Below are 13,183 nucleotides of genomic sequence, written 5' to 3'. Positions count from 1 at the left end.
TTCTTTACTGCCAGGATTGGTGTCTTCCAGAATGACAATTCCTTCTATCCACAGATCACAGTGGTTTGATTAGCATGACACTAAAGGGAGACTTAGGGATACCTCAGAGACAGAGAGAGACCTAAATATGTTTGTACATTTGCAGGAAGTTATCAGAGGAATCAACTCCAGCTGTCTGGAATGTGATTCCACTATAAAACTATAGATTACTAAATATTGAATTATAAATAAATATATTATTGTATTTAAGACAGAAAAATTAAGTATTGTGCTGAGACTATGTTTTTAGTGGAAAAGGTTTAGTCTCTTGGGGAGACAGCATTGGTGATAAAAGGATAATCTGATAATGTTTGAAAACCATCCCTGGACATAAAGGATCAGCCAGTAGAATAGGTTTCAGACTTAAGGGGAAATTAAGTTTACTTTGATATTTTTATAGATTATTCACACCCTTACAGTACTCTGTGTCTTAGATTTGTGTCACTATACAGCATTTGTGAGTTCTTTTGCAAAAATATTCTACATTTCCTGTATTGGCTTTAACAGTGTAAGGATATGAACATATATGGTACTCATTTTGTCCCTGTAGGGCCGACCACACTAAGGCAGTGGTCTTGCCTGAGTTAGTTGAGTTGGCTCGAGATGAGGAAAGCACTGTACGTCTGGCTGCATTTGAAACAATTGTCAATCTGCTGGAAATGTTCGAAAGTGGTGAGTGTTGGAGTGTCATTATATAGCTGTTGAACCTCATTGAGAAAGTCAAGAACGAACATAAAAATGTAATACATAACCAACTCTGTGTTTGAAATGTATGTGTTAATTGAAAACCTTGTGTGTTACACAGTATGTTACACAAGTTATGTCATTTGTCAATATTTTGGTCATGTTTGGTCATAAGCAATATCAACAGCAACAGTCATCATGAATACAACATAGGACAAACAGCAAAGTAGAATCTGTACTGTTATTGGTTGATCTAAGAGACACGTGGAAAAAAACAACATCCTTACATTCATTGAAGGTCTCATATAGTCTGATTTGTAAGCAACCTCCCATTTCCTGATTCTGTTACATAGCACAACATGGTTATTGTTTTACTTTATTAACCACTTTTTCCAATGCAATTTCACCTTACCTGTACTCTCCTGTTGCTGTACATTTACAGGTGATATACAACCTCAAGAACTGAAGATTTTTCCCATTATGCCACAGAATACAATAAAATGTGCCAACCCCCCCATATATACACACTGTGTGCATAATCTTACCGTATTACACAATGGGAATGGGAAAAAACAGACTTTATTCTATGAATCTGCTGTTAATCTGTTTGTTATACATTTTGACTATGTATATTCCAGAAACTAGGTACATTTTAATTGAGTAGAATAATGTTTCACAAACATAATTATAACATTTTTTGCATCTATTTCTTGTCATTGGTATTTTTTAATCAGCTTTTCAGAACACAAACAGTATGTGTTCTGTCTGTCCATAACATCTGAAATAGTTTCAAGGCTGGCAATTGAAAAAGCTAGTCATTAACAGCTATATTTCTTTGTTCCTGCAATGGGTTTAGGACATTTTTGTTAGTGAATATGAAATCCTCACTGAGTCGACCTGAATTCTTTCTGTTGCTTCTGCACTTTATTGATCTTCATAGTACTGTATATTTCTATATTATTAAGGCAACTGTACAATTTAAAAATTGTAACATCAAGGAAATGTTAAAAGTTACAGAAGTGCCACGTACCAATTAAAGTGGTAGTCACATACTAACCAGATAAGTATTGGTACAAGTATTAGGATGTTAAAATTATCTTTAAACATCTGTCAATGACTTTAAAATATCTTTTTTTTTGTTTAATAATTTGTGTAGGATTGTAGCCAAAACTATTTCTAAACCAGATAGGATCTGGTACATAAATTATTTATACATCTAAAGAAAAAAAAATACGATGCTGTTAAATGTATTACATTACATTTTTTTTCATGGGCAAGTATAAGGTTTGCATTATTTCAACACTCACATTGTCCAGCAATTAGAACCTGAAATGATGTACCTAAAAGATTAGCGCTTCCTAATTTAGTGCTATGTAAAGGCAGTTTTTGTTAAATTTATTTCATTCTCTTTCAGATGACAAGACCCGTGTTATATTTCCATTAGTGAAAACATTTTGTGAAAAATGTTTCAAAGCTGATGAAGCTGTTTTGACTTCTTTGTCATTTCAATATGGAAAACTCTGCCATGGCCTCTCAGGTTGGAATGTATTCTTTCTTGATTTAAGTAATTAAGCAGTATAGTTAAGAGGGAAGTGCAAATGTTCCTATCCCATATTTTCCATTTACACTACGACTTTATGAATTTTCAGTAAATTTGCAACACTAATGTGTGCATGGTCACAGCTAACCCGCTGATTGTTGTGGGTTTTTTTTTGGGGGGGGGGTAAGAAATGGATTTAACAGCATTTTAATTTTACCTAATAGTAAAGATGATAATGGAGAAAAAAATTGCCAGCCACTTTCTTTGAGTTTCTGTTGAAATATCCTTTGTGTACTATGGATTAGTTTAGCATTTAAAATCCTCAGGATGGCTTTTCAACAGTATTTTTAGAAAATACTTTAAGACGTAATACTTTTCTTATGAACAGCGATTCTTCATAACCTTTTTTTCTGTAGTATTAAGTTAAGAAACACTTTTTAAGAATTTTTTTCTTAAGAAAGTTTCATGTATACAGTTTGTACTTGTGGATTGTTTTACTATTTCAGTCTTTTTTTTATCACCTGAAGGGAATTTCACTGAAGAGCAGCATTTATGGTTTCTAGAATTTTACAAGAAACTGTGTGTACTGGGCCTTCATCATGAAAACGGTCACTGTGAGAGCCAGGGCTACCCACTAGAACTGGAGAAGAAATATGAGACAGTACGAAAAAACTGTGCCTATAACTTCCCAGTGAGTACGCCTTACTTTTCTGATGTGTGTGTTATAAGGTTATAGAATTTGCAAGAAACTAAACATTGCCATGAGAGTTATACATATAAAAAATGATTTACAAAAACATCAAACTGTAATAAGCTGAAACATAAAATTATTAATTAGAAGGGAAAAAGAAAAAAAACAAATCTTACATTGGAACAAGTAATAGGTTTATTCCATGCTGAAAAAAAGAAGAAAGAACACAACGTTTCGGCCGTGGAGCCTTCTTCAGGTGTGAGAGAGACAGGGCAGTAGGCAAAGGTACAGTAGCGGGAGGACAAAGGTTGGGAGGGAGGAGGAGTGAGAGGCGGGAGCAGGGGACAGAAAGAGAGGCCAATCAAGAGGTGTGAAGTCAGAATAGGTGCAGAGAGGTGTGAAATGAAACTTCCAATGAATGGAAAAAATTTAAAAGAACAGTAGTCTGTCGTTAAGAGAAGGGAGAATGTGTGATCCTAGCTGCAGAATAATTTTGGTTTCGGTGGTCTTTCTGATGTATGAGTTCGGAAAACTGTCTTTGAGGACACAGACGGAGAGATTAGAGTGGTCGTGGCCGTCAGAGGTGAAATGAGAAACAATGGGCTTGGAGAGATCTTTAATCTTCACAGCCCTGACGTGTTCTCTGAAGCGGTCTCCGAGTCTCCTTCCTGTTTCTCCAATGTAGGTGGCTGGGCATTTACTGCAAGAGATATAGTAAATAAGGTTGCTGGAGGTACAAGATGCTGTCTGGGTGATCTGGAATTGTCCTGAGGGGCCTTGAATGAGTGTGGTGGTGGATGTGTACTTGCAGGTGATACAGCGAGCTCTGTTGCAAGGGAAAGTGCCTGGTGTGGATGGTTGTTGAGGGCGGTCAAGGGAGCTGTGAACAAGGAGGTTACGCAGATTAGGTGGTCGGCGATATGAGATGACAGGGCGATCAGAAAAGAGGGCCCCAATGGAGGGATCATCCTGTAGGATGGAAAAGTTGTGGTTAATGGTCCTGGGGATAGGAAGTGTGTTAGGGTGGTAAGGAAGCACCAAAGGAATGCGGTTGTTACGGCGGGAGTTCCACCTGAAATCTTACATTGAACAAAGAAAGGGTAGAGACTTATCTGACAGTTAGTTGTAGAGAGTGAACAATCAAAGAATCATGATTTGTTATTGTGCATGTCTTTTGTCTTGTATACTGATTGTTATTTAAATAATTTTGTACAAAGCTGAACAAAAATAGTAACATGTCTAGTCCTTTACACCTTTCTAACCCTTTCTAACACATTTTTATGTACCACCTGAGCTTTCTCAGTTGCGTTCTTTAGTGTGTCCGTGGCTCTTGAGTTGGGAGTGTGGTTTTTTGTGGCACGTGTTCATTGTATACATGGACGGTGTGCCATTAAGCTGCTTTAGTTGCTGTTTTGTTTCCACACTATCTGTATAATATGCAATTTTTGATTGGCACAGTTCTGTTAAAGCTTGTGCTGCTCTTATTTTTCAACGCAAGCTTGTTGTATGCCCGTGATTGTTACTGTGAATTTCATGAATGTATTATAACTCATGATGGATAAGTGTGTCTAAGTAAATAATAATGACAACAACAATAATAATTGGCCTATTAAAGAGCTGGTTATTTCATTTGTTTAAGTGTTTTACTAGTGTTTGTCGATATGCCTTTATGGGCAAATAGTGCAAGTCTGGACCTGCAGAACGTTTCACTGCTATCATATCTTCAATGTGCTGTTAGTTCCAGCAGGCCTGAGCGGTATAAGTACACGCTTTGTCTGTTTTATTGACATATAAGTGGCACTGTTTGTACATCAGAAGTGCAAGATGAGAAGGAGCAGCTGGCCTGAACAGTCATGTCTTAAAGGATTCATTTGTGTGTCTTGAGATCTCATTAATCAGGATGTAGTGAATAGACAGGCAGAAAATAGAAAGGTCACTAGATGTCCCTGACAGATTGGCTTTTAGTGCCTCAAATTTGCCTAGTTCAGGAATGTGATTACATACAGTATGTGGAAGTTTAAATATCCCAGACCATCCCATACCAAAGGATACTAATGTATTGTAGCTGTAAAAGGGCAGTGAATACTGGTTAATAGAGAAGAGATCTGCCACTACAAAAATACTGGCAAAACAGCAATAACTGTAGCACATGTGTGTTTAAATGAAAAAGAAAATGTTATAAAAGTGTATCATGGAACAGAATATTTCTATTCCTGATTGGAATATAAACTACATTGTTCTTTTGACATAGAAGGTGAAGAAAACTGTATCCTTTCATTTATAATAGGGCTGTTCATCTTTTTTAATCAATGTGTGCAAGACAGGAGTGCCCCCTTTTCTTTACTGTTAGTTTACAAGAGTTTTATTATAAGATTAAGACATGAGTGACCTGAAAAGGCAGAATATTGTGATAGTCCAGGTTACCATGCTTTCCCTATCATGGGATTGTAACTACAGTATGCTTGTTTGTTCTCCTGCACTCCTGTACCCCCTACATTTACAACACATTTATCACCAAAGACTATAGAATTGTGTTAAGCTAATAAATGTATATTGATCTTTATTAACCTTTGCAAACATATCTTCCATAACAGCAGTGTGAAATTGTTTTGTTTTGTTCATGAAATCTTTCTAACGGGCTCTAGGAAGAGCGTTTTCAAAAGCTTTTCACTTTCTGGCTCATTTGTGCCTGAGAGTCTGATGGATAAAACTCCAGTGGCTGTCAGTGACACAGCCAGTCTAAATCTTTTTGTTTGTATTGGTCACTTAAGGTTCTTGAATGGTGTATATGCACATACTAAATGGTTGACTGTTTATTCAAAATGTAGGCTCGTGATATCTGGCTGAACAGTCTTAAATACATGTCTCGTATACAGCTATTTTTGTGGTCTTAAAAACTATTTTGCACTGTTCCTATTGTACTGTATGTTCTTGGTGATGACCACTCTAAGAGTATCATTTGTGAGAAATGGCGCTTTGTCCTAGTCTATAGGACTGATGAATTGTGTGTAAATTGTGATATAAGTCATTTTTTTCATGTGTGAGTCCTCCCATCTTAACTGATGACAAGTAAAGAAGAAAAAAGGAGATTAAAGTTAAGGCTAATCTCTACAGTCTTTTACAATTCTTTTTTCCCCTTGATCTTTGCAGGCCATGGTATTATTTGCGGACCCAAAAACCTTCCCTTCAGAGCTATATCCTACTTTTTCAAGCTTATGTCATGATCCTGAAATTTCTGTCAGGCATACATCAGCTAGTGGCTTCCATGAAGTAAGTATATAGTAGAAATAGCCATGCCATGTTTTCTTCGTGCTAGTTATGATTCAGGCAGAAAAAAACAGTTTTCAACATTCTGTAATAGAATTTAGACAAATGAAATGTGGAATTTCAAATGTATACAAGTATGTCTGATTTTTGTTTATTGTGCATAGACAAAAAGTCTTCAGAAATAACAGTAAGTATAAAACGTATAACTATTATACAAGGGTGAAACAGGACTTCTGCAACAGATAACCCACACTTACTGTATCATTCTGCAATCTGGGTGCTATAAATTAACAAACACCAACTTTAGACATGGATGTTCAGCTGGCTAAAAAAATATTGCAAGACAAGATCCAAATATATGATTAAGAATAATATACTGTATTGGGAATTCTTTTAAAATATTATGTGTGTACTGGATTTATATTGCTAGAATAGGGTTTTATTTCTATATACATTACACTAACAATGCATATGATTCTTTTTTAGGTTGTTAAATTGTTAGGTCCCAATGTACATTATATACACAAGGAGCTGATAGCACTATTACAAGATGACTCATTAGAGGTAAGATGTACAGTATATCAAATAAATTAATGTACTAACTGTATTGTAAAATAAAATATGAATGTTAATTTTTGTGCCTGTAATTATTTTGTGATATTAGACATTTCTGGAACTTCTGTTTTTCTCCAGAGGCCTACAAACATGTTTCAATAAAATCTTTCATAAGATATGACATTCTTTCATGATTTAATAGCTCTAGAGATTGGTTTCCTATGGTTAGGTACATAAAATATAAATTATTTTGTTAAAATTGTACAATGAACTAGTAATAACTCATTTAGAATATTATACTGTTTTCATTGACACATAATAAAAACGATATTGTTGTTATTAGTCCAGTGAAGAGCAACCCAAGAACAGGAGGCATTTCTTTGAGCAAAGCGTTGTTGAGGAGCAAAGAGTTAAAGGCAATAAAAAATGGATGGATTTGATATTTGGATTAATTAACTACAATTTTTTATTAGTAGCTATTTATGTTAGTTTTCTTAACTTTCTACATTTTGTTGTAATTTCGTAGTTACCAAAAGTAGTTGTTCTGACCTTACATTTATATGTAACTGTTAAGTGACATTCATATTTTAACTTTCATACTATGTTGAATGCTTGAAGTGAAATGTACTTTCTTTGCAAACTGTGATAGCTCTTCTAATATTAGGTAACTTGTGAATCTCCTAAGGCTTTACAGTAGATGTGATACATTTGCAACTGGTGTCAAAGAATTAAAATGTAACCAGATCAGACTTTTTAGAATGTGGAATTGAGTGGGGGAACCAAGTTGTATCTCTCCAAAAATTATGGGTGTGAATCACTCTGTAGGATAAATTCATGAATGGCAAAATACTGCTTTATTTGTCAATTTCATAGGACTGGATATTAAAAAACAAAAGAAATCTGGATTCGGTCCCAGAGATTATTATTCTATGCTATGCCTTTTACCTTATTACCTTTCGGAAAAGCAGTATTACGTTGTGGATTATCAGTAAAACTAATAAAGGTTATGAATAATTTTCTTATTATTTTTAGGTATTAGATGCACTAATGAACAATCTCCAAGAAACTCTGGAGCTTGCTACATCACGAGGAGAAGGATCTGCATCTGAAAATAAGGTTACATTTTATTATAATATTAAATCACTCTTCCCCCTACTGGTGATTGCGTATTATAGCCTGAACCACCTGCTACTGTACTAATTAGGTTTTGCCCTGAGCCATTCACTAATTTCATCATTCTCAATGTAAGTTGAATAAACAACGGCTGACTTTTTTAGAGAACTACCACAATAAACTTCACTGCAAACCCGTTTTCTCTCAATATTTAATGAATGATCCCACCTTTAATTGTAAGGAAAGAATATTATAATAAATCTGTCTTTCACCTGTTTTAATTTTCATGTAGACTTGAAGCGTATACTTTCCCGTATAAGTATATAATAATAATCCTAGAGCACATCCAGTATTTGTATACTGTTCAGCATAGTAGTTTGCAAACAGTTGCATTCTACAAAAGTCTATTCAATGGCACAACTTAGGCAACAACTACAACATTCAGCACTATTACTGGTTAAAAATTCTAAGACTCATTCTTGTTTATGTTCAGTGATGTTCACATTTGTTACATGACCCATGTTAGTAGTACAGTTTTGATTTGTTGTGCTAATGAAACCAGAGTTTCCAGGAGAATGGAGAGTTTCTGAGAGACTGTCAGAATAGGTTATTAATTTACTGTATATGACTTTATTGTCATAATATTCAAAATACAAAGAGTAAATTACAGTGCTCCAAACGTTGAAACGTATGGGTTATTTTAGAGATTTAGTGCCGTTCACAACAAAACAAATAAAATAATAAACATAATAAAATTTTACTTCATGTTTTTCTGTCTGGTATATGATTTGGCAGAATTTCAAGTTTTGAGAAGATAAAAAAAAGTTAGAGTATTTTTATTTTATTTTGAATGGTAACTACAGAGTACATTTGAGTACCTGTAAGCTTAATGAAATTCAATTGGCCTAAAATGAAATAAATCTTCAGTACATTCTGTATATCTGATGGGTTCATTAAATGAAGTTTGCTCTGTAGGTCAGTATTCCAGACCTGGTCCCTGCACTAGCTGCAGCAGAGCAGAAAGCAGCCACATCTCTGAAGTGGAGAATCCACGAGAAAGTTCTGCAGAAGTATTCCTGCCTGCCTCGCGTCATATCAGGAGACCAGATCTACTTCAGGTTCTTACAAAGGATGTTTACAATAATTACAACCAATGTAAGTTTTGTTTTGTTCTATTCTGGGGAAAATTTATTTTAATTGGAATGGGTTTTTTTTTGTTAAAAGCTAAAGGGACATTATAAATCTTATGAATCCATTATAAAATGTGTAAAAACAAATTCTTAAATTGATTACATTTGTTTTCACTTTGTTGTTTTCAATGTGTGGTTACTGGCTGAAATGTCATATGCAGACACTAGGCCCTCAATTCTGGCTTCAGTCAAGTAAAAGGCATTACTATAGATATTCTTCAATGCAGTGAATGAGTCTACTCACACAATTATGAATTGTTAAATAAAGCTAAGTAGGGCTGTGCACGTTTATCCTGTATTAGCAGCTTTTTATTTAAATGAGCCATCTGTGTGATTTTTGATCATGTTGGAGAAAATAATTAATGGTTATAACTCTGGAAATGGCATTCTTCTAATTGTTGGATCTCCTGCTGTTGTTTAGAATGTCCTTCCTGTACAACGAGAGTCTGCCAGAACATTGTGTGTTTTCCTCCGCTATAACCGCAAACAGGAGCAGAGACAAGAGATAATTAATAAGCTGGTTGACCGTGAGTATCCTTCTTGTTGCCTTTAAGTTCATTGTAATTTTTAACTTGTATTACACCTGTCCACAGTGTACCCTGTGTTACACCGATCGTGTGATGGTTTAGGTTCCGTCGCATCATGATCATATATTGGACCTTGCAGTTGTTGAAATCGGATGAACAGAAAACACTCCTATACCCCCATATACAGTAAACATACAGTAATTCAAAAGCCCAGAACAACAAAAAATGGTGCCCCTTAAACATAGGGTCTAATCCAAATGAGTTTAATCCAAATTAACCTAATACAGACAATAATATCCCTAGAGCTCCTTTTAATTAGGCACTAACATTAAGCTGTGGCAAAATGCTTTTCTTAGTACTGTACATCCATTAACTTATTTTTATGTCTATATACTATATGCTGTATCTGCACAATTGTATGTGAGCAGGGAATCTTTAGTAGCTGGACATTTTAGGAGGTTAAGTAATATTAAAAGTATATATGTGTAAAATAAGAGGACAGTACTGTAATAACATAAAATTATTCCATTATGTATACTTTTTTTACAGTACGTACAGTATGTAAAAATATTATTGTTCAATATTATCAACCAGTTTTTTTGTCTGGTCAAGTGACATATTTTCTCTAGATATGGTTTTAGGTAAGTCCAGTGTCTTTGAAAGGGGTTAAATCAGTCTGTTAAAGCTTGACACTACTTTTTTTCAAGAACTGGGTCAAGGAAGAAGTTACTGGAATAGACTACGATATCTCGACCTGTGTGAAATTGCAATGGAGCTCTTTTCCAAGTCTTACTTCTGTAAATACTTCCTTGTTCCTGCACTGGAACTGGTGAATGATCCTGTAGCAAATGTCAGGTAAGAATTACACTTGTTTTTTAACATCCTATACAGAAAGCAGTGGTTTATACAGCTCTTGTAAGAAGGACATATCAAAACACAGATTTTGCAGATTTTAACATTTTTAATATGAATATTAATGAAGGTCTTTTCACTGATAATTGTCTCTGTTCATGCTGTGTTTTAATTAATGAATTTAGTAATGAACTAGTACTGCCTTACTAAGTCTTTAAACTAAGAACTAAGAGTTTACAAATTAAACTAAACTATTTACAGGAAAATAATATCAGTATACAGTATGTACACTTGGTTACCCTTTACATAAAAAGTTAAACTATCTTTGTCTTTATATACAGACTGTGACTGCACATTTCTTTTTCACTTTATAACATCTCATAAATACATGTGACAGGTTAGGATCAACCTATTTTTAAAGATGGCTTAACGTCATTGTGTTAACAATAGCCATTAATGCTACCATGACCCACTAGTAGTTTTTTAATGTGTAAATACATATATACAGTATATATACACACATATAAACATATATACACCCATGCTTACACACGTATATACATTTATGCATGTATACGTACACATACTGTATGTACACAGAAATACACATATAAACATGCATACATGTACATAAAAATTCACGTACATGCTTGTTGATACAGGAGGTTTTTCTAATGGTTACATTTATTTAAATGTTTTTATTTAAAATTAAAAACTGTTTTGTAGGATAACGCATGTTTTAGAGGGCACATTTACCTTTGTGCAATCTTAAATTGGCTAAAAATATTGGGATATTTAATTATATAATAAGAGTTTCTGTATTCTGGGTTACTGCTACATGTAAGTTGTGTCATTGTAAAGGGAACATCACTGTGTGTCTTGTGTAGCATGTATGAGATTAGATTGTGAGGACATTATTTTTTATTGGCCCACACATTATCACTTAATCAATTCATCTGGATCATTTTCATTAATATCAGTACCTCTGTCTACATCTTCAGGTATAAGTTATGCCACATGCTGCCAAAGCTGAAGTCAACAATTAAACTACCTACGGACAAACATCTCCTGCAGCAGTTAGAGTTCTGCGTGAGGAAACTGCTCTGCCGGGAAAAAGACAAGGACATTATGGCTATAGCTAGAAAAGTGAGTGTCACAGAAATGTCTTCAGTTTTTTTTACTGTGTCTTCCATTGCCATAATTGTGTAAAAGGTCAAATTGTATTATTAAATACTGCCCATCCATCACTGCAGTCCGGGACAAGTCACTTTGTAGGCCTCATGGATCTTCATATGGTAGTCAAGACCAGAAGCTTGCTGTCATTGATCATAAAGAATAATGATCATAAACTGACTCAGCATGTTTAAATTAAATGAAATTATTGAACTGAATAGTGTTAAAGCATTTAAATTGCAACATCTCTATAACTATTATTCTGTATTACTAGCACTGTCACACTCCAAACATTCCATCATACACACTAAAAATCACTTTTCTTACTCCCTTTTGGGTCACAGTGTGAGCCTCCTTTAGTAGGAGGTTAGCTACAATCTGACTTAGTGGTACTAAAACCCAGATTTCCCTTTCTGGGTTTATCTGGGTGCCATTAATATTAATCCATAAAGTAATGAAGATCTGAATAGCCTGTAATTGTCTTGTCTCACGGGTAGAGCACAGCTAGCAGAAAATCCTTAATGATACCTATCAGTTTCAGTGTTTTTATAACCTGTGCCACTTTTGTCAAATATTGTATTGTTTTCCAAGGAACTGGTTTTGAAGGATATTCAATGTGTTCAGTTCTGCTCTGACCTGCACTGTCACTGTAACTACTGTATCACTCAAGTTACACACAGTTACTAACTCATTGACAGTGCGCTCAAGAGTGGCTTTAAAGACTGAGGTACTGTACAATTATACTGTATATCTAGGAATCCTTCAAAACTGCAACCTGAAACACAATATTTTATGAAATCATTCATATCTGGAGAAACTGACAGAATTAATGTATCAACATTTTTTTCCACTTTTAGTCCTCCACTAAAAGCTGGGTGGTAGGGGGAATGTTTTTGTATTGTACTATTATTCTTATTGTGTTCCTGAAACTATTTTAAACTGGTTCATAAAAATATGTTAACATTTTCTAAAGGTTAGCTACAGTATGTCACATTCAGTAGTAGGGCTAATTGTATCTATAATATTTCACCTTTGGTATTAAAGCATGTAACTTCTATAGCTGAGCAACAAATATTTAATATCCTGTTTTTTTATTTTAGACAGTGCTGGAACTTGACAAAATGGACATCACAGAACCAGTAAGAGTGCTTATTTCTTCAGTTCTTATCCCTGAATGGATGAAAATTTGATATAATGTTCCAGAATGTATTTTTACATGCAGTATTTCTGGTGTTTAGTATCAAAAGAGGCACGAGAAGGATCTGCTTGATCAGAAAAAAGAAAAGGAAGAGAACCTTCTGCTAGAGATGGTAAGATCAAAGGCAGAGATTTTTTATTGTCCAAACTAGAAGTCTTTTTTTATGTTTTTGTTTGAACAAGCACCAATATCCCTGAACATGGAAACATCTGATTTTGATGGATGGAAACATCCATGTTTTTTGCCAGTTAACAAGCTTTTGCATACATTTTGGCTGCTGAACTTTATATTTGATTCTTAATAATATTATTAAGAAAATGTTTTCTTAAAAATACCAAAATTAATACTCACATG

General features: G+C 34.5%; 1 protein-coding gene across 1 annotated transcript in view; it reads left to right on the top strand.

Annotated features, from left to right (window-relative positions):
• The window catches only part of ppp4r4 (protein phosphatase 4, regulatory subunit 4), a 41,639-nt gene that overhangs the window by 24,066 nt on the left and 4,390 nt on the right, over positions 1–13,183 (top strand). The window contains exons 8-19 of the mRNA XM_088924847.1: positions 590–711; positions 2,138–2,260; positions 2,791–2,954; positions 6,105–6,224; positions 6,708–6,785; positions 7,809–7,892; positions 8,865–9,044; positions 9,501–9,606; positions 10,314–10,461; positions 11,460–11,604; positions 12,732–12,770; positions 12,870–12,941. Of these exons, the coding sequence (XP_088780973.1) occupies positions 590–711; positions 2,138–2,260; positions 2,791–2,954; positions 6,105–6,224; positions 6,708–6,785; positions 7,809–7,892; positions 8,865–9,044; positions 9,501–9,606; positions 10,314–10,461; positions 11,460–11,604; positions 12,732–12,770; positions 12,870–12,941 (1,381 nt within the window). The remainder of the gene's footprint in view (positions 1–589; positions 712–2,137; positions 2,261–2,790; positions 2,955–6,104; positions 6,225–6,707; positions 6,786–7,808; positions 7,893–8,864; positions 9,045–9,500; positions 9,607–10,313; positions 10,462–11,459; positions 11,605–12,731; positions 12,771–12,869; positions 12,942–13,183) is intronic.

This window comes from Atractosteus spatula, chromosome 9 (assembly GCF_055471065.1).
Source record: "Atractosteus spatula isolate fAtrSpa1 chromosome 9, fAtrSpa1.hap1, whole genome shotgun sequence".
NCBI lineage: Eukaryota > Metazoa > Chordata > Actinopteri > Semionotiformes > Lepisosteidae > Atractosteus > Atractosteus spatula.
The sequence above is the reverse complement of the archived record's forward strand: the minus strand, read 5'-3'. Positions and strand labels throughout refer to the sequence as shown.